Source organism: Carettochelys insculpta, chromosome 7 (assembly GCF_033958435.1).
Source record: "Carettochelys insculpta isolate YL-2023 chromosome 7, ASM3395843v1, whole genome shotgun sequence".
NCBI lineage: Eukaryota > Metazoa > Chordata > Testudines > Carettochelyidae > Carettochelys > Carettochelys insculpta.
The window spans coordinates 27,399,139-27,423,988 of record NC_134143.1 but is presented as its reverse complement, the minus strand read 5'-3'; the positions used below and the strand labels follow the sequence as shown (position 1 = coordinate 27,423,988).

General features: G+C 41.9%; 1 protein-coding gene across 2 annotated transcripts in view; it reads right to left on the bottom strand.

The window, feature by feature from the left end:
* Positions 1-17: 17 nt before the first annotated feature.
* Positions 18-24,850, bottom strand: part of REEP3 (receptor accessory protein 3) — a 70,307-nt gene continuing 45,474 nt past the window's right edge. For both annotated transcript variants that reach the window (XM_075000192.1, XM_075000191.1), the window contains 3 exons: positions 19,024-19,171; positions 8,947-9,098; positions 18-6,568 (listed from right to left, as the gene is read on the bottom strand). In XM_075000192.1, the coding sequence (XP_074856293.1) occupies positions 6,512-6,568; positions 8,947-9,098; positions 19,024-19,171 (357 nt within the window). In that variant the 3' untranslated portion in view covers positions 18-6,511. The remainder of the gene's footprint in view (positions 6,569-8,946; positions 9,099-19,023; positions 19,172-24,850) is intronic.

The window sequence follows — 24,850 nt, the reverse complement described above, 5'->3', positions numbered from 1 at the left end:
CAAGCAAGTTAGTTTTTCGTAAGTCAGTTTATTTTACATTATTTTTAAAAGTCATGGTAATAACATACACACTGCATCCTGTTCAGAAAGTAGCATTTACAAAAGAATTGAGAGAAGCAGATACAAAGTGTTCAAAAAACTATTATACAATTATGTAAACAAGTTGACTAATTTATATTACAGTAAGAAAAGATAAAGCTTATATTTAATAATTTTTAAAGCTACCATCTTTAGTCTCAATGCAAACTAATTTTGGGCCACTTGTAGCAGTACAGAATAAAAGTTCTCAGAAATGTTACAATATTCCCTTCACACGTATGCATCCTTTACAGAAAAAAATTAAAAATACTGAAGTCCTAATGTACAAAATTATCAAAAAATATAAAATATATGTAGTCATGAAATCACTCAAATAAGTGTCACTTTGTCATTCTGTCAAGCAATTTTTTTCAGTTTTTCCTATAGTGTTCATTAATGCTTGAGGTGTCCAGGATAACATCAGGTCACCTGAGAAGTAGGGAAGTAACTGAAATTAAACTGTTAACACTGATAGTTGTTTTGCTTTCATAATTTCCATGGCATTTCTTTTCAAAAAAGCTTAACATTTACTCTTCAGATATCCACTGGTGTTTGTACATGCAACCACGATTAATGTGTTGAATAGTAACATTAAGTTCAAACATTTGCCAGAAGTGCAGCTTGTTTCATCTGGTTTTCTGACCTTGTATAAACGGTCTTTGAATAATATACTGTAGGTGGCAGACAAGTTCAACCTTCCCTCAAAATGCTCATTGTACCATATTTGGTCTATCCAGTTTATGTATTTTAATTTGCAAATTCTTAGAATAAAGTGCTGGTTTCCTAAGAAGTGGACTTGATGTTAAGTAAAAATATTTTTGACATATCTAATACCTAGAACTACAAAGATCGCTTATACAATTTCTCAAGCCAAATCATAAGGATATCCTGCCACAATGTTTGAAAGATTGCACAATATTTCAGCTAATTGGTTGACTAAGTTTGTCTAGCGTGGTAAGAGGACAGCCAATAAAGACATACAGTTACAGAAAAACTAACAGGGTACAATGAATCTATACATTTGAGTGTGAACTCATGGAGAGAGAAATTTGCCATGAAGTCATGATTTAAAGTGAAGATTAATTTAACAGAGAAAAACATATCAAATTGGTAAGATCTATTAGACTGAACAGTGATAAAAAAAATAGTCTAAAGCAATTAAAACTATACAGGAAAGCATACAGGTAAATTCATATGCAAATACTTTCATCACAATGTGGTTGAGGTTAATAACATTGTAATTTAATTCCCAGAACTCAGACACTGGAAATCCAGGAATATAGACAATCAGCTTCTGTTCAGCAGCACATCACAGTGACTTACTGAGGCTAGTTCTACACTAGACCTTAAAGTTGATTTAGATACGCAATTCCAGCTATGGCAATTGTATATCCAGAATTAACTGATCTGCAGTTGACTTACCTGGCTGTCCTCATTGAGAAAGATCTACGGGAGAGACTCCCCCTTCAATCTCCCTTACTCCTTGCAAGACTAAAGAGTACATGGGTCAACGATCAACCCGATAGTGTGATTTTGCATGTCTCTACTACGCGTGCAAAATTGAATCCTGGAATATTGAGCCTGACTAGGCAGTGAAGAAATACCCTGAGAGCATATCTACATGAAAGATAAACTGAATTATGTTAGGTTGATGTATAGCCACCGAAATAATTACCATAGTGGCAGCTGTCCACACTACTCTTCTTCTGTCAGTGGTGTACTTTCCACTAACTCAAGGGGGGCAGCATGGAAAGGTGAGAGTCAAGTCAGCTGCCCATCTTCTCACCTCCCCCCTGGTTGGCTGAGAATGGGGTCAGTCAGGCTTCTCTGTTCTCTGAGTGGGGAGCAAGGAGCCTCTGAGCATCAGCCAACTTCCTCCTCAATTTCACATCCCAGCACAGAGAGGTGAAATTGACAGGACACCCAACAGCATTTAGGTAAGTAACATGGTATCTACACTGCAACTTGTGTTCAACTTCATGGATGTAAGTGGTATGCCCCTCATGGAGGTGCAATAATGTCAGCGTAGTAGGACACTTCCATCAGCAGGACAAGGCTGTAGTGTGTACAGTGACATGATTAGGTCAACATAACTGTCTAGTGTAGACCAGACCTTTGACTAACAGGGTTAAAAAACTGCATACATTAATGGAGGGTATGTTCACCAACAGCTATTAGTCAGGATGTGCAGGAATGGAGTCTGCAGCCTCTGTTTGTCAGAAGCTAGGAAGGGGTGACAAGCTATGTGTTCTTATGGCCTTAGATGAGCACATCTTCCATCAATCTACGTTGAGTGATACTAAGAACATGGCTAAAGTTCCTTCTCACCAAAATAATGAATACAAAATGTTCACAGTCAGTAGTGCATTGCTGATTAAGTTCTGTTGCCCATATTTTAATAAGAGAAAACAAATACAGAAGAAAAGTGATTGAGCCATTCTAAGAAAGGAGCGGGTACCAAGACACTGGAAATGGGATGGGAGTAAGACAGGAAGTGTGGGTCACCATCTACAGCCACTAAATTTTGTGTTTCAATGCAATAATTATGTGGGCTACCAAAAGTTATTATTGGGCCACAAGATCATCCGATATAATATGCCTGACTAAATCCTTTTATGGTTGAGTGTTTCAAGTCAATGTGTCTAAACATCTGTAGAGATACCTACATTACAGAAGAAATGCTGCAAAAATGATGTGTGAAATTACAAAGCTGGGCAAGTCAAGTCAGCCACAGAGAAACCAATCTTAATGGTCCCATATGTGTGCTGTGTATATGGTACTGCAATCTTGTTTCTGAACCTAAGCTTTAGTTTAAAATTATCTCTGACCCTTAAAGCGCGAAAGCCCTTTCAATGTGAAGAGAACATAAACTGCTGGAGTAATTATGTCTGAGTAGACAGACAACCCGAAAATGCAATTTTGAAAGTGAGAATTTCACTGTTATTCTAGAAGGAATGTTAACCATGCCTAATGAGAAGAAATTTACAACTATCACATTAGCAGTAAATGAAAGCAAATGTTATCAAACATTGCAACTATTGGTGGTTATAGTGGCAAATATACAGGTATGATGGTGAGGTGGGAAAAGAGGAATTTAAGTATCACTCTTTCCAAGTTTCAAGTCCCCTCTACCCATCCAAAGAAGGGACAGGGAAAAATGTACTTTCTCCAAGTCCAAAAGCCTCAAATGACGGGCCTTCTGAAGCATCAGAAGGCATGAAGATGCATTTCCTCCTTACTCTTGTCAGAAACAACAGCTTTAACATGCTATGGGTTTTCAATAAAAAAATCTGCAGCATGACAAAAGTTTGAGCCTAGCATTCGATCAACTGAATTTATCAAAATAAAGGGTATGTTAATTAGACTAGGATGAAAGGCACCGAAAGGCTTTTGGAAGGTGATTAACAGAAAATCAAAGAGGACCCTAATGCATAATTAAAGCCTAACAGGCACAGGCAGTGAAGGACAAAAAGCCCAAAACCAGGCAATGATATTTGGATACCATAGTAACAGACATGGTATAGGACCCTAAGTAGAACAAATTAAGAAGAACAAGTCTCTTTTTTTGTAAAATAGTTGCTCAGCAATTTAACCAAAGAAATTTTACCCTTTTATAAAATTTAGATTATCAAATGAGTTCTATTTGGTAGCATGACACCAGCATCAGGTATACTATGGTAATTTGAATAGTAACAGATAGCCGTGCTAGTCTGTATTCTGTCAAAACAAAAAAGCGGTCTAGTAGCACATTAAGACTACCTAAATAAACAAATTATTAATTTTTAATTCCTAATAAATTATTTTGTTAGTCTTTATGGTCATTTGGGAGAGGGCAGCTGTCATCTGATATGGAATCAAATCTTTTACAAAAGCTTTGTCAATCTTAGCCCTTCTAGTCTCTTATGGACTGTAACCAATACCAACTGAAGTATATCTGAAACCCCTTTTGCACGGTACTGCCGCTTTCACTCTTTTCTATGAAGAGTTGCACGCAGTAACTTCACCTAAATTCCTACAGTTGCAGCCCCACTGATGGTAACACTAATGTAAACTACCCCTCATTTTAAACAACTGTGTCATGTAACTGCTCAGAGAAGAAATACTTGGCAATGTGTTTAGAATGCCAGCAGCTTCCCCACTAGTGAAGCTTCGCTGGCAATAACAGCAGGAATAAGAAAAAAAAACTTAAAAATCTGTCAATGGTGGGCCAGTAGATGGAGTTGTTACTGAATTGGGGAAGTGTGGAAGAGAATATCCAGCACGTACCTTCTATGTCAGGGCGGGCAAGATATGGCCCACATGCTGGACCCAGCCCATGGGCTGCATCAGGCCTGCATGCTATTTATATCCCATTGCCAAGGTAGAAGTAGGGCTGGGAGCTGCAAGCTCTTTAAATGGCTGTGGGAACCCCAGGCAACAGCCAGGCAGTGTGGTAACAGTGGGAAATGGAAGCTGTGAGCCCAGAGCCCTTTAAATTGCTGCTCTTTAAAGGACTCCCTGCCTCTCACACTACTGCAGTGCACGGCCACTGTCTGGGGTTCTTGCAGCCATTTAAAAAGCTCATGGGATTGCCTCCCCTTCCCACTCCCCCCACTACTCCGGCAGTGGGATATAAGTAGCATGTGGGCCATATGCAGCCTGCGGGCTACATGCCCATCTCTGCAACAGATGGTCAGTAATTTGATTAATAAAAAATGTGCGGCCCCTGACACCTTTCCAAAATTTGTGGAGTGCACACCTTCACAAAAATTACTGACTACCCCTGTTCTGTGTGATCTCGCTTTCCTCCTACTGTCTCTACTTTCTGGATTTTGCTCATTTATGGGAGAAGGTTTGCAGGACAGGAAGCTTTTGGAAGAAATCCTATGACATATCTTCCTTTAACACTGACAGTGACACGTCTGTAAGCATTGAATATATTTTAAATTGCATTTAATTTTTAAACATTTTCCTACCATTCCTAATGACTACAAAGTTATTTGCAGAAGAAAACTTTTTTACAGTAATATTTTCTTACCATCCTTCTTGGTTAGATATATGTATAAAAATTTTAAAAATTAAATAAAATTGTGTCAGTTGGATTACAGCATTTCTGACTGAATCAGTGAGAACAAAGTTTTGAAGGGGGCTTTTGATGCACAAATTCTTATAAAACAACTTCAATAATAATGAAAAAGTAGAGAAATATATATTTAAATGCAGAATTAAAGACGGATATAAAAAAGTTATTTTGAAGTATAATCCTGTAAAATGGGCTTCAACAAAACCTTGTAGCCCATCAGATATGAAGGTGTTACTCCCATTCATTTCAGTGGCAACTGTATTACACAACTAATTAGACTTGATCAGGACTCTGATATCTCAGTCGCTGCAAATTTATATCTACTACAATTTGGAATTGAGAACTGGCTATTAGTCATAAATGACTTCAGATCAATGTTCTGGCAAAAGAATACTTCCTCTAAGAGGCACATGACCAAATTCATTAAAAGTTAATAGCAGTTATCTATAGCATAGTGATTTTCTACTACAAGGATTAAATTGCTGCCATTTAAAAATACATTGGTGAAACCTGAATTTTTGCTAAAAAATCACTATCATATATACAGTTATAAAACAGTGAAGAAGTATGCAAAACTGTTGAACGTGTCAAAATGCACATACTAGTATTTAAAATATTAGGATATAAGGTGTAAGAAGGTCTTCTAAAGACATATCAAATATAACTTGCTTTCCCTTTTTCCTTTGTCCATCTTCATTTACTGTCCTCAAAACTGTACATCTTTACACAACTATAGAAGTTTCTTTCAGGAATTTTGGTTTAGAAAAAAAAATCACATATACCTATTTTTGCATTTTAAACTATAGGCTCAAGCTTTGTAAGAGCTGAACAACACCAAGGGCTTGCTTACACTTGCCCCCACCTTCGAAGGGGGCATGTTAATCAGGGCGATGGGAGATTACTAATGAAATGCTGCAGTGAAAATTTTGAGGAGTGCAGGCACTTCAAAGTGCCCATGGCTACACGCATGCCAGCTCTTCAAAGTCTGACACTTCAAAGTTGCCACGGGGGAGAATTAGCCTAATAAAGTGCTGCGTATTTATTAGCACTTTATTAGTAATCTCCCATCGCCCTGATTAACATGCCCCCTTTGAAGTTGGGGACAAGTGTAGACCCAGGCCAATTTCAGCAGAAATTGAAGTTTTTATCTTCTAAGTTTAGTGAGTGCAGAAACCTAGGATTTTTCCTTGCCAGACTTAAGCATCAAGTCAAAATACTTAAAGCTGAGAAGCATCTTACATAGCTGTTTAGAGTGATAAAGAGTCCTACCACAATGCTTCAGGTTTTTATATATACACAAATACTGAACTCAATGTGCTACGTCAAGTTATTGTAATACAGCAATTTGTCTTTGAAGTCTATTTAGTAAACTTAAAAATACACTGTAGGTCTCTTCTTTGCTTTACTTTTTAATGAGCCATACCGTATCTGAAAGAGAAAGTTGTGTTAAAAATCAAGTACTATAGTTTAAGTTGCATAAAAATTACCACAACAAAAAGGCAATTTTTTTAAACTAACATTTGTTATGATTCAACCTCAGAATATTTCAATTCAGTTGAACATTTTTGTTCAGTTTCAACCAGATATTAAATATTAGACCACTTGATACAGGACAATATATAGGGTTACTAGGAAGATGTCTGAGGAGATATGACAAAGATACACAGTTGTTAAACTCACCTGATCCCACCAAGGCTATGACATGCCTTATTTAGGGTTTGACATAGGTTAGGGCATGGTTCCCCAAACTCGGAGGGGTGACAAGGAGGGCCATGAAGAAATTCCCAGAGGGGTGTGAGGTGACCCAGCCCACCCATCATTCTCCACACCCCAAGAAAGAGCTGGCCTTTGCTTCTGGCTCTCAGCCCCTGCCATTTTACATGGGCAACCCAGCACAGCCACTATAAAAACCAAGCAGCTGGCGAAGACCCTTGTGGAGCTAGCTGCCTCCTGCAAACATGAGTGAGTGTGGGTGGGGGGGGAGGGGCGGAGAAGGATGGGATTAGATGTGGAGTTTGGGTTCCCAGGTTTGGAGAAGGGAGATGGGGCAGAGGGGGTGCTGGTGGTGCCTGACTTTGGGAAAGGGGAGGGGTTCAGGCAGGCAGCTCGTGGCTCATGGGGCTTGGGCAGGGCAGCTGGCCCCGGCAACATGGGGCCTGGGCAGCACAGGCTCGGGCTGGTGGGCAGGCAGATGGCCCTGGCAGCACGGCTTGGGTGGCTGGCCCCAGCAGCTTGGGGAAGTAGCTCTGGCAGTGCAGGGCTTGGGGCGGAGCAGGTGGCTAGGGCAGGCAGCTCTGGTGGCTGGCCTGGGGCTCAGGTGGCTGGCCAGATGAGGTTGTACCAGGCACCTGCAAGTGACCAAGAAAAACTATTTGTGCTTATTTTTAAATTTTAAATAACCTTTTTATATCAAGTTTGTGTGTTTATTTTAAATTACAAACTGAATTTTTTGTTAAAAGGGGTGTTAGATGATGGTAAGGAAGAGGCGGGTTGGGGCGGGGAGCTTGAGGGTTTCTTAAAAATCCAAAGGGAGCCACAATGCTGAAAAAGCTTGGGAGCCACTGGGTTAGGGCATGGGGAGCTAGTGAGTGAAAGTCAGCAAGACCAAAGTACTGGCAGACTGGAAAAGTAATCAGAATATATAACCTCTTACTTCTGGTTGTGTTTTGGCCTTATTCATTGCCTGGTGATACTGCTGAACTTGCAGCTGACTTTACACAGCCAAGCGGAAGCAAGACTAGCTTTATTTCAGCTACAGTTGGCTTGTAAAATGAAGCCTTTTTTTATTTCATTCCCTGATGCTGCAATCCATGTACCTGTCACCTCCAATCAGATTATTGCGGCAGGCTTTTCTGGAATGTCACCTTTAATACACTAAGAAGCTTAAGTGCAGAACGGCATAGTCTATAGCTGTTTACTTTGTAAAACTTTAGAAACAACACTAACACTCTAGGGTCTGCTTTGGATGCATCTTCGTTTTTAGACAGAATTTAGACCACCTTTCCCTTACGATTCTGTACAACCGCCATGTAGAAAGCTACTCTGTACCCTTTCCACCTCCATTTACATCTAGAACAGATCAAAATTTGTCAATCTTCAGGATATGCTGAACAACCTCACTTTTCACCATGGCTTTTGAAAGGCAGAAATGTTGTGATGAGACCTGATGTGTGTGTTTATATTACAGTATTGTTGGTTGGTAAATTGTTTGATGACGACCCCGGTTCTCACAGCAGTATCTTTAAATCTGCATTATGGACATGTACAGCCCCTCATAAGAGTTTTCCCCACTTTGCATTATAAATCAAAGTAGAGTGGCATTATTTCCGAAGTATCCACAGAATACAACCAAAAATGTGTATCACTGTATCTCTCATAGGATCCCTGTATGCACAATGAGGGGGTCACGTGGTGTATTACTGACACCTCAAATAAGGCATCATGACAGCTCCCTCCCTCCAAGCTGTTTCCAGACTATGGGCCTTAAGTTCCATCACTGCTGTAAGTACACATATGGGAGACAGTGCTCAGAGATATACTTAATTTTATTCATTTATATTTGTATGTTCCATATGTTTTTCCTTTTGTCTTGAGCAGTTGACTAGTTTATTCTAGTCTTGTTACCCTTTACAAGAAACATGAGTGGGTGCTTTTTGAACTGTAACTACACATGCCGCTTACAATTTAAAGCTGTTCTATGTCCTTTAAAAAGGAAATATTCTGATCTCTTGAACTATTATGTTTCCAAATCACACTGCTATTAATGGAATGCAATACTTCCAAGTATTGTAACACATTGCACTTGCCTCTTTACGGCCTTTTATACTTTTCACAGATTTCATGCTTTGTGATCGTCGGAGGCCCCTCTGAGCAAACATCTCATCTTCTGAATGAGTCCCCTCCATTTCCTCATCTGTTTTATCATCTCCAGAATCTTTTTTCAGTGGAATTCTGTAACCTAAAATGAAGCACATCAGGAAGAAGATTGTATGCCGTAAGTCTGTAAATATAAATAGCAGCACAAATGTTAAAGTATTTGGTAAAATTCAGGAAACTTAAAGCTACTTCTGAACTCCTTTGATGGTAGAAGAGCTTTTCAATTATTGAATTTTGCTGGGGAAAAAACATGAAAATTTAGTCCATTTTAACAAATGCATTTTTTGAAGAAACTCCATCAATGTTCAGGTCTTCAATCTGTCTCAAGACAGGACAAACAATTGTACACTACAAAACAGTGTCAGGCAGCACCAAAACCATTGGTCCATACGGTGCAATACTTAAAAGTATGCTGGCCATGAAACAGTAGTCTCCGTTAAATTCTCTACTGGCAGTGTAATTGTTTATATACTATGGATCAAAGCCATCCTGCTGTCATTTGCTCTTTTCCTGGTGGAGCTCCTTCCTGAGCCACTATAGTTTGAGATTAACCCCAAATGTTGCACACACGTGACAAGTACAGAGCTGCCTTTTAAGTATTGTTTGATGTTTCAAATCAGTTTTTTATTGCTTTTTTAAAATGGACATTTTTTAAAAATGGGTTGTTTCAATTTTCAGGGGAAAAATCCTTTATGGAGCACATCCTGAATACAGAAAAACCAGCATGATTACATGACAAGGTTCCAGAGATTATTCACAACAGAGAAGTATCCTTAAAAATATAAATGGAGATGGAGTCACAGAATCACAGAACTGGAAGGGACCTCAGGAGGTCATCTAGTCCAGCCCCCTGCTTCAAGCAGGATCAACCCCTACTAAGTCATCCCAGCCAGGACTTAAAAACCTCAAGGGATGGAGAATCCACCACCTCTCTAGGCAACGCATTCCAATGCTTCACCACCCTCCTGGTGAAGAAGTTTTTCCTAATATCTTACCTACACCTTTCCCTCTTCAACTTCTGACCACTACTCTTTGTTCTGCCACCTGACACCACTGAGAACAGTTTCTCACCCTCCTCTTTAGAGCTCCCCTTCAGGAAGTTGAAGGCTGCTATTAAAACACCTCTAAGTCTTCTCTTCTGTAAACTAAACAAGCCCAAATCCCTCAGCCTATCCTCGTAGGTCTTGTGCTCCAGACCCTTAATCATTTTTGTTGCCCTTCACTGAACCTGCTCTAGCAAATCCACATCCTTTTTATACTGGGGGCCCCAAAACTGGACAATATTCCAGATGTGGCCTCACCAGTGCAAAATAAAGAGAAATAACTACTTCTCTAGATCTGCTTGAAATGCTCCTCCTAATGCACCCCAATATGCTGTTAGCTTTCTTGGCCACAAGGGCACACTGTTTACTCATATCCAGCCTTTCATCCACCATAACCCCTAGGTCCCTTTCCATCGTACTGCTGCTGAGCCAGTCGGTCCCCAGCCTGTAACAATGTTTGGGATTCTTCCGCCCCAGGTGCAGGACTCCACACTTCTCCTTATTGAACCACATCAGATTTCTTTTGGCCCAGTCCTCCAATTTATCCAGGTCCCTCTGGATTCTCTCTCTACCCTCCAATGTATCTACCTCTCCCCCTAGTTTTGTGTCATCCGCAAACTTGCTGAGGGTGCAACCCAGTCCCTCATTCAGGTCACTAATAAAGATGTTGAACAACACCGGCCCCAGAACCGAGCCTTGTGGCACTCTGCTTGAAACAGACCGCCATCCAGATATTGAGCCACCGACCACTACCCGTTGGGCCCGACCACCACGCCAACTTTCTATCCATCTTATAGTCCAAGGATCCAATCCATATTTCCTTAAGTCCTGAGAAAGCAGCATTATGGTACGATACGTAAAACCTAAGATGCAAGGTAGAAAGGCTAAGCTAGAACATGAAGAACAAATAGTTAAAAATAATAAATTGTTTAACTGCATCAGAAAAAAAAAGCAGTTCCCTTCCTTTTCATAACTGTTTATCAAGATGTCTTGCTCATATCCATTCCAAGTAGGCGTTTGCATGCTGCATGCACAATTGCTGGATGTTTATTCATTTAGCATCCATTGTGTCAGTTCTGATACCTCCTAGAGTCACAAATTTATGGTGCACCATATAGGTCCCTGGAAACCTCTTAAGTGCCTTCTTGTCAAAGGCTCCAAAAGAAGCAAAAATGGGTGAGTCTTGGAATGGATATGAGCAAGACATCTTGAAGAACAACCGTTACAACGAGGAAGGTAACTTTTTATTTCAAGCGCTTGCTCATGTCTAATAGATGGAGGGGTAGGAGCTCATGGATTCACTGACTGAAGCAGTGCTCTGATGAAAGCTGCATAGTCCCTGGCATGCTAGATGATGGCATAATGCAAAGTGAACATGTGGATCAGTGATAAGGTTGCTGCCCTGCAAATTTCCTGCCAGGAACACTGCCAATGAGGTCAGCTCCTTTGCAGAGGGCACTGTTAGGTGTTGGGACTGGTGTTTTTGCCAGGCCATAACAAGCTTGGATGCAGGGTCTGAGAGGTACATGTGATCTGGGTCGGGGAGCAGGGACAGTGCAGAGGGTTTGGGTGGTGACTGGGGCAGGGAGTTTGTGTGGAAATGGGTGGGGCACCAGATGCAGGCTCCGGCTGGGAGGTGCTTACTTAGGTTGTTCCCAGCCAGCAGCCCAGGGGGACATTCAGGCAGGCTCCCTGTCTGCCATAGCCCCAGACAGCTTAAAAGCAGCCAGCTTCTAGGACCACATGCCCCTGGGTCGTGCACTGCACATGGCCACAAGCTTGGTAATAGGAGCTGTGAGCAGGGGCAGCATGTGAAGGTGTTCCCCCCGCTGCTCCCAATGTGTGCACGCACACCTACCCCTCAAGGAGAACAAAGCCCCAGCACTAGATACTTTGAGCAGCCTGGGGCTGTGGCAATCAGGGAACCTGCTCGAGGGCCCCAGCAGGCCTCAGGCTGGATCCAAATGCTTAGCAAGCCAAATGCAGTCACCATTGAAAGATCTGCCAAGATGGTCTGCCAGCTGCTTCTAGAATCCCTGAAGGTAAGACACCTTTAGGTGTACTGGGTGAGTTTTGCAGAAGTCCAACAGCTTGAAGGAATCTTGTCACATGAGACAGGATCATGTGCCACACTGTTTAGACAAAATGTTGTTGTATTGTCCACCATGACTGATACACATCTGCCCTCCAGTTGGGATTGGAAGGTTTGGCAGACTAAGCAAACTCCCCTCAGTTCTCGGACCCAGATATAGAGTTAGAATTCTGCTTGGGACCAGAGGCTTTGTATCCTGATGTCTCCTTTGCACACCATCTCAACACTGAAGCATCTGCGACCAGTGGCATCAATGGTTGCTGAATGGAGAAGGGTGCTGCTCCAGGGCTGAGCCGCCACTGGAGGCATACAACAACAGACTACCTTGTCCAAGCTGTACAACTTGCTTGGATGGTATATTAAAGTCAAACAGGCCTGACGGGATCTAAGCCAGAGCTTCTGCTAGATTTCATACGTGCGAGCAGCCACATGACAGAGTAGCTGTACGTAGCTCCCTGCCACCGTGGTGAGGGAATGCTGAGTGTCTATGGTTTGAAAGCATGACACTGAAGAACATACTGGTTTATGTGGAAACTAGGACTGGTCCTATAAATGCTATCCTCTGGGTTGGGGACAGGATGGACTTGGGCACATTCAGCAATAGACCAAGACTACCTGAGCCCTGGATCAGCCCTTTAGAAGCCAGTCCTTGAGAAATAGGAACATCTGCCTCTGCCATCTTCTGGGAAGACAGACTCAACTATCCAGCATTTGGTGAACACCTGACAGGATGCTGACGGGCTGAAGGGAAGAACTATAAACTCGTAAAAACGGTCCATGGGACAAGACTATTGGCATGTGAAAATATGCACCCTTCAAGTCACAGGCAGCATACCCGTCCCCAGGATTCAGGGAAGAGATGATTGTGTCTCAAAGAGAACACTTGCAACTTCAGTTTCTGAATTTGCTGAGGCCTCACAGACTGAAAATGGGTCTGAGATGCCCTTTGGACTTGGAGTTTGGGAAACATCATGAGTAAAAACCCTTGCCCCATAGATTCTAAAGGACTTTGACTGTTCTTGCAGGTAGAAGCACACTTGCACCTTCTGCATAAGAAAATGCTCTTGAAAATGGTACCTGATGAGCAGGAAGGGAGGGACAGAACTGGAGAGAACATGCCACATCTACCACGCAGAGAATGCAGCAGTCTGAGATTATCTGGATCTATGAATGATAGAAGTGGGACAGACTTCAGAAAACAGAAAAATCCAGTGAACGGACTGGTGTACTACCTCTGGCACACACTCAAAAAGGCATGATAGGAATGGAAGGACTGCTTCAAAAAGCCCTGGCCTTCATTGGGTGGTGGCTAGGGAGGTCTAGGTCTGAAAACAACGCCAAGCCCTCAGAGGACAAATTGTCCGTCGGACCTCTGGGGGGGAGGACGGAAAGGAGGCGGCCTAACACTGGAAGCCACAAAACTTCTTATGGTGATGGTGCAGGATATGGTTCACATGGATAAGTCTGCTGCATCCAAGGAGGTCTGCAATGATGTTCTTGCCACTACCTTGCCTGGCTCCACCACAGCAACAAAATCTTTTCTAGAATCTGCAGGATTCAGCTCCTTAAATTTTGTCAAGTTATCCCCTGAATTGAAGTAGCAGCTTAAGATTGCTTGCTGGTGAGCAATCAGAAGCCAGAGTCCACCTGGTGGAGCACCCTTTCCTGACAAAAATATCCAGATTTCTTGAGCCCTTAGATTTTGGAATTGGGCCCTTCTACCCTTTGCTTTTTCATTCACAGTTGCCACCAGCAGCAAGCTTGTAAAATAAACATTCATAAGACTGACTTTTGAAGGTATATTTCCTTGCTATCCCCTTAGTTGGGGGGAGTAGGTGAGGAGATAACGTTTGTGTCAGACTCCTTACTCTTAGCTGTGACTTGGATTTTTTTTGTTTGGTTTTTTTGGGGGAAAGGGGGTCAAGTAAGGGAAGAAGGGTTCTTGACCTGAAGCCTTAAGTTTTGGGCACCTTACACAACCACTCTTGGTGGATTCCATTATCAACAGAAGACAGTGCAGAAGACTACAACTCCATCATTACCTCACTAACAGAAGACAATGATGCCCTGGGCACTACTGGGGCATCCTGACCTTCTGGCTTCCAACTTCCATCCTGCATAATACCCCATTTCACGCTGTTGGTGGGAGGAGGAAAGGGGCGGGGTAGCCCAGAAAGTTAAGCTGCTTGCCTTCCATACCAAACAACATGCTCTCTTGGGTTGATCCAAACTAATTAAGTATTATATTCAGTATACAAACACAGTATGTATTCATTATAGGTATTCATTATCTCTAGGTATTCACAGGTATCCACAGAATTATGTTATAATGCAAGAAACCTACAGGCCTCTATCCTGTCTGAACTGCTAAAGCATTATTAGTAGAATAAGTTAGTATAAGCAACTTTTGTCACAGATAAAATGGTTACTCGGCTGTCCCTCAACTTCGGGGAACCAAATAGAGGAAATAAACCTAGAGCTGAGCCCTTTATCTGGTCCCAGAACTAGTTGGTAACTGCAGGACAGACAGCAAGGAGCAGAAGCTACTAGAAAGGCCAAAGATAATGGTTTTGAGAATGATATAGTCCTCAGTAACATTTAGTGATTAGTATTATAATCTACTGACCTATAGATTAAGTGTATCCAAAGATTTCTTAGGGTGAGGAAATAAAACATGGGCATAGTAGGCTAGGCTAGAATCAAGCAATGCCATGGTCCTATAAATATACATGCTTTTGAGTTAAAGGATTGTGCTTGTTCTGCTGGTTGTTCTTTGTGTATGTATGCTATAAGCTTCTCTACCATCTAATCAACTATTATCTTAGCTGTACAGCATAATTTAGCCACTCACCTTTCTGCCTGTCTGGACCTTCAACTTCATGGAACATGCTAGAAGCAAGGGTGGTCCTATGTCTTTTAGCATCAGGACTTCAGGAAGGGGAAAAAGTATGCTAGGCTAAGTAATTCTTTAACTTAATAAAGTTACAGAGAGAGTCCTAAAATGGTAATATGTTCTGATAACTTTATGCTTTCCGAGGTTTGTTATTCTGACATTTATTTTAATGATAAAGACTTTAATGAGTTGGTACTGTCCTCAATTTGAATGGTGTTGCCAGGTGTCCCGAAACTCCCTTTCTAAGATACAGCTCTTTGGGTTCACTCTTTGTACCTGAACTGGGACAATATATATCTTCTGGTCAGATGCAACCAGGGAGAAGCAAGCACCCCTAACCAATAAATTCAGGTCTACAGGGGACAGTCTCAGTGCCAGTCATGGTGCTGGAACCTGCACAGCTCTGTGAGCCAAGTTCCAAAGCTGCCATGGTTCTTCTTGATGCGAGACAATCCCAGGGTGGTGGCGGAGTGTGCCCTTGTGAAACGACAGATAGGGAGACCATGGAATAGGCATCCTGGACCTGATGATTCACCCAAGAAGTCCAGAATAGCCTTTGCATGGGCCTCTGCCACTGAACTGGCCATGGCACACTAGGTGATTTGAACTGCCTCCTACCTACAGCAGTGCCATTCAAACTAGTGCCAGCTGTTCCTTGAGTATTAAGACTCTGGCCCTGAGTCCAGTGACTTTGACTCCAAGGACAAAGACTATGGTGGTGTCGGGTAAAACGATGTCAGAGAACGGTTCTGGGGAGAAAACAAATGGTACCACATCATTGCTGGCTTGCCTCTGGACAGTCCCACGTCTTGCAGTGCTGGAGGTCTCTCCTGACTGTCAGGAGACTGCAGTATCATCATGGCAATCACATCCCTGGCCATGGTCAAAGAGTCAGGGTGGAAGGGAGCTCCAACTCTCCACCAGGACAGTTCACTGGTGCTGGACTTGACAGATCCCTCTCTGTATCTGAACTGGACCATACTATTTCCTGTGAGCCAGCACTGTCACTCACATCTGGTCTCATGATGGGCATCTGCCCTCCATCCTTCTTGTGAGGTACCAGTGAGTGCAAGCAGTGCCATGCTGCTGCTGAAGATGCACACCGACACTGAGGAGTGACAGCACTTAGGGTCTTTATGCACTGAGTCCTTCATCTGTGCCATAGCTTCTCTAGCTTAGGCTGGCATTCCCTGCATGGCGGTGCTGGGTGCCAGGTGCCATGTCCTGCTGGCCTGGAGCTGGTTGGGGATGGAGGGTTGCCTCCAGGAGGAGTTGCTTGAATCTGAAGTCCCTGCTTCTTTTAGTTCTAAGGCAGAATCCTCTGCAGATCCTGCAATATGTTTGACGGGAGTCCCCCAGACACTTTAGGCAGGCATCATGGGGATCATCATGGGTTTGGTGCAGGTCCTGCATGGTTTAAACATGTGGGATTGAGGCATGCCCCAAACCTTAAGGAGGAAAATAAACTCCGCACCCCCCCAAAAAAAAAAAAAAATCATCCCACAAAGCAACTATAACTGATACACTGATACTAAACTATTTAGCTATTTAAAGGTTTGGCGACAACAGAAATCATGAGGGGACTGCTTCCGGAAGCAAGAGAGAAACCACACCAAAGACCATCCCAGGCAGTAAAAAGGAACTGGGGAGAAGGTGGGTTGGCAAAGACCTATATACAATGCCATGAAGGTCAAATCCAGGGACATCTCAGCTGACCGGACAAGTATCAGCACTTAAGCACATCTACTTGGAATTGACATGAGTAAGCATGCCTAGAGCAAACCAATATTTTTGTTTAATTGCACGGTTTAAGAAGGTTTAAGGCTTACTTTCTAAAAGTTATGTACTCAACCTTAGCTTCATTTTACTGATGTTTTCTATTTGGGAATGTATATTTAAAAGAACAGCCCACAGCACTAGGACTTCCTACTCCATTACCACGCAATTTGTAGCTAGATATCACCTTACAGAATTTATAAGAGGTATGCTGCTAATACAAACCATTTTTCAAACTTCTGTGTATGAAGGTAAGTACGTGACATCCTTATCTGTAGAGAGTCAAAACTTGCTTTCACTTAAATACATTATCTCCTGCTAGCTACAGAAATTATATCAGCACTTATTTAAGAAAAAGAATTCATGTAAGTGTTGAGGAAAAGGATAACAGGTCCCTACTTTCTGCATGCTGAGTGCAAATTCTGACAGTACTGACCCTAAATTTAACTGAGTTAAGAGTCTCTGAGGGCATAAACTGCTGACATACAATTTCAAATCTTAGAATGTTTCAGAAAGGTCATAGCTATTTTGTAACCTATGAGTAGAAAATATAAATCAAATGCAAAAATAAATACGTAGATTACTAAAGAGATGAATTTTAACAAGAAAAAATATTACATGATTTAGTAACAGATCATTTAAGTGATTGACGTCGAACCTCTCTAATCCAGAACACTCATCCGGCAACATCCATAATCTGGCATGATTTTAATTAGCTATATAACCAGTTATCCTGGGTGTGGCCAAGTATCCAGTGGTCCCATAAAGTTGATTTACAGCCACCAGTCCTGGCTCTCAGCGTTCTGGACTGTGATTTAGCTGTAATTTATCACTAAGTGTCTTGTAAGAGCCCAGTGAGCAATGGAAGTGTTGGTAATATGCTAGAAGATATGACCTCCTGTGGTCTGGCAAATTCTCTCATCTGACACTGGCCAGTTCCAGAGGGTGCTGGATTAGAGAAGTTCAACCTGTACTGTAATTTGTATTAGGATAAATGTTTATTTACTCCAATCAATAGATGACAATCGAACACTTCAACTAGATAAGATATCACATATTAGTTCACGAGAAACACCATGTACACAGCTACTGCATCATCTGTAACACAACCATATGTAGACACAGGAATTTACAGGCTCTCTCACTGAACAACTCTCACATTTTCATGATGCCACGGTCTCTATGCCAGGCACTTCCTGGAAATTAATCCTGAGCTCAGGTTAAGACCATTACCTCCTCCAAATATCTATTTATCCCAAGGAAATGCATTGTATGGATATTATTTAAATAACAGAACCCAGTTTTAGAAAACTTGCCCCAGGCTTCTCAATATTGAAATGAAACAAGGAGGAAAATAAAGCAGAACAATTCTATTGTATTTGAGAATTTTAGTCAGACTTCAGATATAACAGATGATTTCCACCCTTCTGAATTTTTTTAAAATTTTCTTTAAAGTAGTACAGAGACTCATAAAGAACCATTCATTAATAATCAAAGATACCTTCCAGAAACTTTACTGTTTAACCCTCAGGATCATAAGTAGTTCTGGAGAGCCACCTGTTAACTTAGCATTTGGACTTACAAGATGGCATTTCAGTTTCTGTGCTGTGTCAGTGAGTGCTATTCTTCACTCCAGAATTTCATTTTCCCCATGATGACTCCGCAGTAACTAAAATATTTTTGTTGCCAAAAAGCATGTTTACCTTTTAACCAGTGACTTTACCACCTTTTATAAAGCCTGATACATTCACCCTTTTTTCAGTAGTTCTCTTCCAATGTACTTAATTGCTGTTAACTTTTCAGGTTCCATAACATCAGCCGGGATAATTTTGGGTGGCATCCAGTAAATGTGCCCTGAGTGTCAGCTTTATTGTTTTAGTTAGTAAAACACATCACACACTCAACAAAACAGATAACAAATAGATTATCCTCACGTTTCACATAGTAGGCCATTAGGGGAAAAGAACCACTAAGAAAAAAAATTCAGAGCCTTTGTTACGATGTATACAATTCTAGTTGAAAGTGTTATGTATCAAGCCAATATCTATTCGGTTGTGGAACATACTGAGATTTTTTTCCCCCTCTTCCCCCCAATACCAATACATTAGGGAATAAAAATATTCTTGCTCTTTCCACTTCCTGGCATTTACCTAACAATATAAACTACACCAGCTGCAGACCAAAATTTTAACAAGATACATACCCAGAGATTCATTAACAGAACTTTTTGTTTTCTTTTTGGTTTCAGGTAAAGTCTGAAAGGGTCTTTGTCCCACTGGCTCATCTCCTCGAATAGCTGTTAAGTCATGCATACTGAAACTTCTCAATCGTTCTGTTATTGCACCTTGACCCTGGAATATAAATAGCATGTTTCAAAAACAAATAGAAAAGTTTTAATATTTGCTCTTCAAGTTATAGTAAGGTTATGTACATGCTTTCTTGTTTTACAAAATACATGCAGTAGATGTTCATATGTTTTCAATGACATTCACATTTTGTGCTTTTTCCTCAAATTCCAAGACAGACTATGGACATATGGAATATTCAAGACCCTCAAATTCGTAAATCTATATATCTTCATGGGTTGTATTCTGGCTCCACAGGAAAGTTATAGGAGCTTCCCGATTAAATTAAAAGTCACTAGGCAAATCCTCAGACTGGTAACAAGTCTGACGAAGGTTCATCCTTTGTGGGTATCATTTATATTGACGTGACAGGATCAAAAAAGGTGGTCAAAAGAAAGAACAAAAAAAAAAAAAAAAAAAAAAAACTATACAGCATGTCCACTCTAAACACAAGAAGAAAGGTAATTCCTCTTCAGACAAGAGCTGAAAAACTTGTGACCTGAGAGGACCCAAATACTTCAAAACCCAGAACATGAGTAACACCTGGTAAAAATCAGATATGCATGTAAGCTGTGTATTGTTTTTAAGATGTATTCTCTACAATGCTCCTTCCTCCCCACCCTGAATAAATACTTTGCTTTGGGAAGGCTGTCTGGTTACTCTATCATGCTGCTATCATTGCCCCAAAAAGAACAGGACTACACATGCTGATTAAACTCATATCCGTTGAGATGGTCACAGAGAACTCAAGAACTGCAGTCTAAATCTAGTCTAGAGACAGAGTTGTTGGACCTTGCCCTGAGAAAGATGATGGCTAGAGGCCTGACACCTAGTGGGGTACCCTGAAGTAGACCTCAAAAAAGGGTCAGAGGTGTAGTTACTCTGAGAACCATGACAAGCAGCATTTAGCTCACGGTAAGCATTTATAAAAATCATGAATTAAGAAATCCAATTTCTAATGCTTCTGGACACTGCACATTTCTGATTTATTCCTTGTTCTAGATGGATTAAAGAATTTTCTCCAAAACACCTTTAATGCCAAATCTATCTAACAAATGTATCATCTAGGACCACTTTTCAAGTATCTGACTATAGTTGTAATAACCTTCTAATTAAAATTTCCAAAGCTACTTGGGTCACCACTATATGAAAAGTATTTGAAAATGAATTTCAACGAAACATGCTGATAAGATACTACACTTTTGTCCTGCCTACTACTACTACTACTGATGTAAACATATGTAGCAATCTAAACATCCACTACAACACTAATCCAAGTAACGTAAGAACTGGTACCAACACAAAAGCCTGAGTCAGACATTTGAAAGGCCAAACTCAAAAGACCATGTATAACTTCTGTCTGTGCTAACAGCCTGGTTGGGGTGTTCATCAATCACTGTGTGCTGACGTAAAATTCCAAAAACAAAGTACATACAAAACTTCATGCCAGTACAGCTACAAAGTACTAATGACCAAATACTGTAGAGTTGCATTTGATACTTGGGAGATATTTTAAGTGCCCCTTCTGGAAAATGTTATTCAAAGCGAAATTAGAGCAACCTTTGAAGTAAAAAATGTTTATGACAATAAAAATAAATTGCATACACACTAAGTAAAACCACATCAAAATAATATTATTTAGGTTACCATGTCAAGTACTCAGAAATTCCAAAGCATCAGATTTGTTTTTTGTGGAATTTTATTTTTGCTCTCTTGTGTCTGATACAGTCTTTAAAATTATACAATCTCATTGCCACCCCCTTGGGCTCATCGTGTCCCCAGTATGCCTGGTGCTCACTTAATGAGTAGCTATTCAATATTTCACTTTACTTTTGTAAGAAAGATAATGTATTACTTACTTCTATAACTAAGATAAACTGTAAACTCCCCCAACTCATGCATCCGATGAAGTGGGTCTTTGCCCACGAAAGCTTGTGCTCCAAAATATGTTAGTCTGTAAGGTGCCACAGAACTTCTTATTGTTTTTTAAGATCAACTGAAATAGCTGGCAGCTGCAGAAGACTCTACCATATTAGGTCAGCTATATTCTATTTCCAGTTTGATACTTTGCTTAATAAAGACCATGAAAGACAAAGAATTAAAGCCCATCATTAGATAACGTGATTGACACTCGTGACCTGCTAGGTCTTAGGACAATTCACCTTTATATAAGCCAAAGGCTATACTGATGGATAGAAGAGAACAAAAGGAGAATTCATTTTGTATGTGTACCATCCACAGTTAAACTTTGTACAGTAAAGCCTCGAGTTACGCAGAGGTTGCATTCCTGCAACACCTGTGCAGCTCAGATTTTTGCAGAAGTCGGGAGTGGGAAGATGGTTCTGGGCTCCCCTGGGCTTGCAGGAGCCAGGAAACTGACCAACCTACCAGGGCTGGTCAGTTTCCTGCCTCCCAGAGGTCAGGAAGCCAGGAACCAGAGGCAGCCTGGTTCCCATCTCCCTGCCGCTTCTGGGACCTGGGAAACTGACCAGCTGTGTTCTGGTCAGTTACCCGGGTCCCATAAGTGGCAGGGAGCTGGGAATCAGGCAGCAGCCTGGCTCCCGACTGCCCTCCTCTTGCAGAGCTGGGAAAGTGACAAGGGCAGCAGCCTTGGTCAGTTATCTGACTCCACCCAGGGGAGAGAAGCCAGGAACCAGGGGAAGCCTGGCTCCCAGCTCCCCTCTACTCCCTGGAGCCAGGAGTGCCCTGGTCAGGTTCCTGGCTCTAGAAGCAGAGAGAAGCCAGGCTGCTGCCTGGTTCCCAGCTCCCCGCTGCTTGCAGGACCCAGGAAACTGAGAAGCCCACCAGGGCAGATGCGGGCAGCTAGGCAAGCTGACAGCTGCAGCGCAGTTTAAAGTTGCGCTTACCTCATGTTAAAACGAGTTACGTGCAACTTGAAGCCGCGTATTTTGAGAGTTTACTGTATTTGGATCACAAACGTAAAAAACACTGGAAGGTGCACATACAGTACTAATAAAAGAGGTGCTGGGCAGCAAACCATGAAACCAAGCTATGGTCTCTGGAACTGATAGGAAAGGACAATTTGCATGTGCTTATAACCAGCCAAATGAAAATGAATTTTCATGGAGCCAACAAAAGATTCCTTCCTGACCCTAGAGTTTACCTCACTGACAAACAACAAAGGCTTGGTGCAAACTATGGAGTGTTACATCTCTTAAACATGCAATTTTTTTCTCTAAATGTAAAGCATTAATTTAGATATGGGTGCTTCCACCTGTGAACACTTTTCATTAAAAATTAGAGCCTTTCTGTCTTTTTCAAGAATAAACAAAGGCCATGATTAGCTACAAGGAAAAACGCACACACGCATGCACGCACCCTTCAGCTGTGGTATTATCAGACCTCACAGATAAATGGAATTGGAACTAGTAAACCATAGATAAGAAGCCTTCAACCAGACAAGTGACACAAGAATTTATGTTTGTTATTGACTTGCTCAATATCACAGCAGTTTACTTGGAGCACTATGATACCTGTGGCAACGCGAGAAAGACAGCCCCACAGCCCCTTAGGATTTTTAACAACAGCTGTTAAACATCCCGGCCAACTTGAGAATTGATTAGTTACATTCAGTGGGCAGGTGGGAGGGGGCCCAGCACCATGCCCCGGAAGCAGCAGGGCAAGGGTGGAAGGAGCAGGACCTTGGGCATTCGGCCCTTGGCACTGCACAGACTGCAGCACTAGCTCCCGCCCTTCAGAGCTGCAGACAGCAGTGCTGCTGCAGGAATTCAACTCTGGGTCCCTCCGAAATGCCGAGCCTGGGGGCAACCGCCCCCTTTGCCCCTCCCTGCCCTGGGCCCCGTCAGCAGGCCTGGTTACATTCTGCCTCTCTAAATTCCACCTGCAGTTTTAATTAGACAGTACAATATCCACTTTTCGCTCTGACTCGTTACAGAGACATTAAGTATTTATCATGTTTTGTGCAGAAGTAAATACATTTCATCAAGGGTGAAGGAGTCATTATATAGAAGCACCCACACCTAGCTTGTCAATGTGGTAAGCCAGAGTGTGAATCTACCTTGCTCTACAGTCATGAGCAGCAGGCAGTGTATGCAGGGGAAGGCAATGCCTTCCCCAACTGCCTCACCCAACACCACCCATACTCCACTAGAGGCTCCCTGGGTTCCTACCCCAGCCTGCTCTTCCAGTGGCAGAACCCTGGCAGGCAGGCTGAAGGCTGCACCATGCCACTTGTCCCCACAACAGCAGCACCAGTGGCTCAGCTGGGGAAGGCAGAACACAGGAGGCTGCTGCCACACTGTCTGTCAGCTCCCAGGGGAAGTGGGACTAGGAGAGGCTGCAGCTTTGCTGCTCGCTGGCTCCCCAGGGCTCCAGGGTGCACAATGCCCAGCTGGGGAGATGCCACTGGCCACAACAGTGAGGGGAGAGGAATGCTTCCCCAAGCCATGTTGTGTCCTACTGCCCAGGCATACAGTCATGTCCCACCTAAGACCTGGTACAGCACAGTTTTTAGTCTTTGTAAGATACTTCACAAAGCAAATTTTGTTCAAAACTTTACTATATTACACGTGGTATGAATAAAGGACTGCCTCGGGTCATGCTTGTGTCTGTACATTACAATACAGTCTGCATGCAGTGAATGAGGGAGGGGCGATATATTTTTATAGTTGACCAATAAGTATACCTCAGCTGCAAACACTACACACTACCCAAGTCTTTGCAGGAAGATACCCAAAATGAAGAACAGACCCACAGGAATACCCATAGACATCTCTTTCACTGAGCGCTACAAAAATAACACATATCCACAGAGAAGAACTGCAATCCTAGTATTTAATGTTTCCTAATTTTAAGTAATCTACTTAATGGCCATATGTTTCAGTGTAGATTTTGGATATCATGTTTTCCACTTGTTTTCAAGAGAACACAGAAAAAGAAGAAGTGTTTGGTAGAGAGGAAAGTAACGCTGTGCGTATCCTAGAAAAGCCATGCGCTCATTGAGGCTAGGGCTCTTGTAGAGTACTGCCTCCTTCAATGTGCCAATAGATGATGATCCAGAATGGTTCCCTCAGGGCTCCTTCATCCCATATATACACTCCAAGAATGAAAATTTCCATCAACTTTGTCATTCTTCAGGCTATCATACAATGCAACCCAAAATGACAGTGAAAAATGTTACTTCAAATGAATAGAAACTAAAGGGTCACCAAATGATGGGAGATATTTAATAGTAAACCATTTTTTAAAATGACACAATAATCAGGATAAAGTCTTTGCTCCCACCGCTGCTTAAAAGGGACAAGATTTCCACAGGAAAATTAGCTACTCCATGAAGAAAACCCCTTAAATCCTATTCTCAACTCCATACACACTCAGCTGATAATTACTTACAGTTCAACAAATTATTTTGCAGCACAGGTACGTCCTACTGTGCTGCCTAAAAAGTGAAAACATCCCTTCTCTGGTCTCAGACTCCATGATTTTGTAAAAGTGGCCTGGCTCAATTCTTCATTGCATCAACATATTCAAAGGCAACAAGGAACCAGTAACCACCTCTAGGAACTTGCCTGACAGAGCATCTGCTGCTGTGCTATTTTCTAGGCATCCCAGTTTGCCTGTCTACAATTCTGATGTCTCCTGTTCCTAGGTCTAGCTCCATAATTAATTCCCCTTTTACACAAGAGGTTGAAGAGGAAAAGGCTG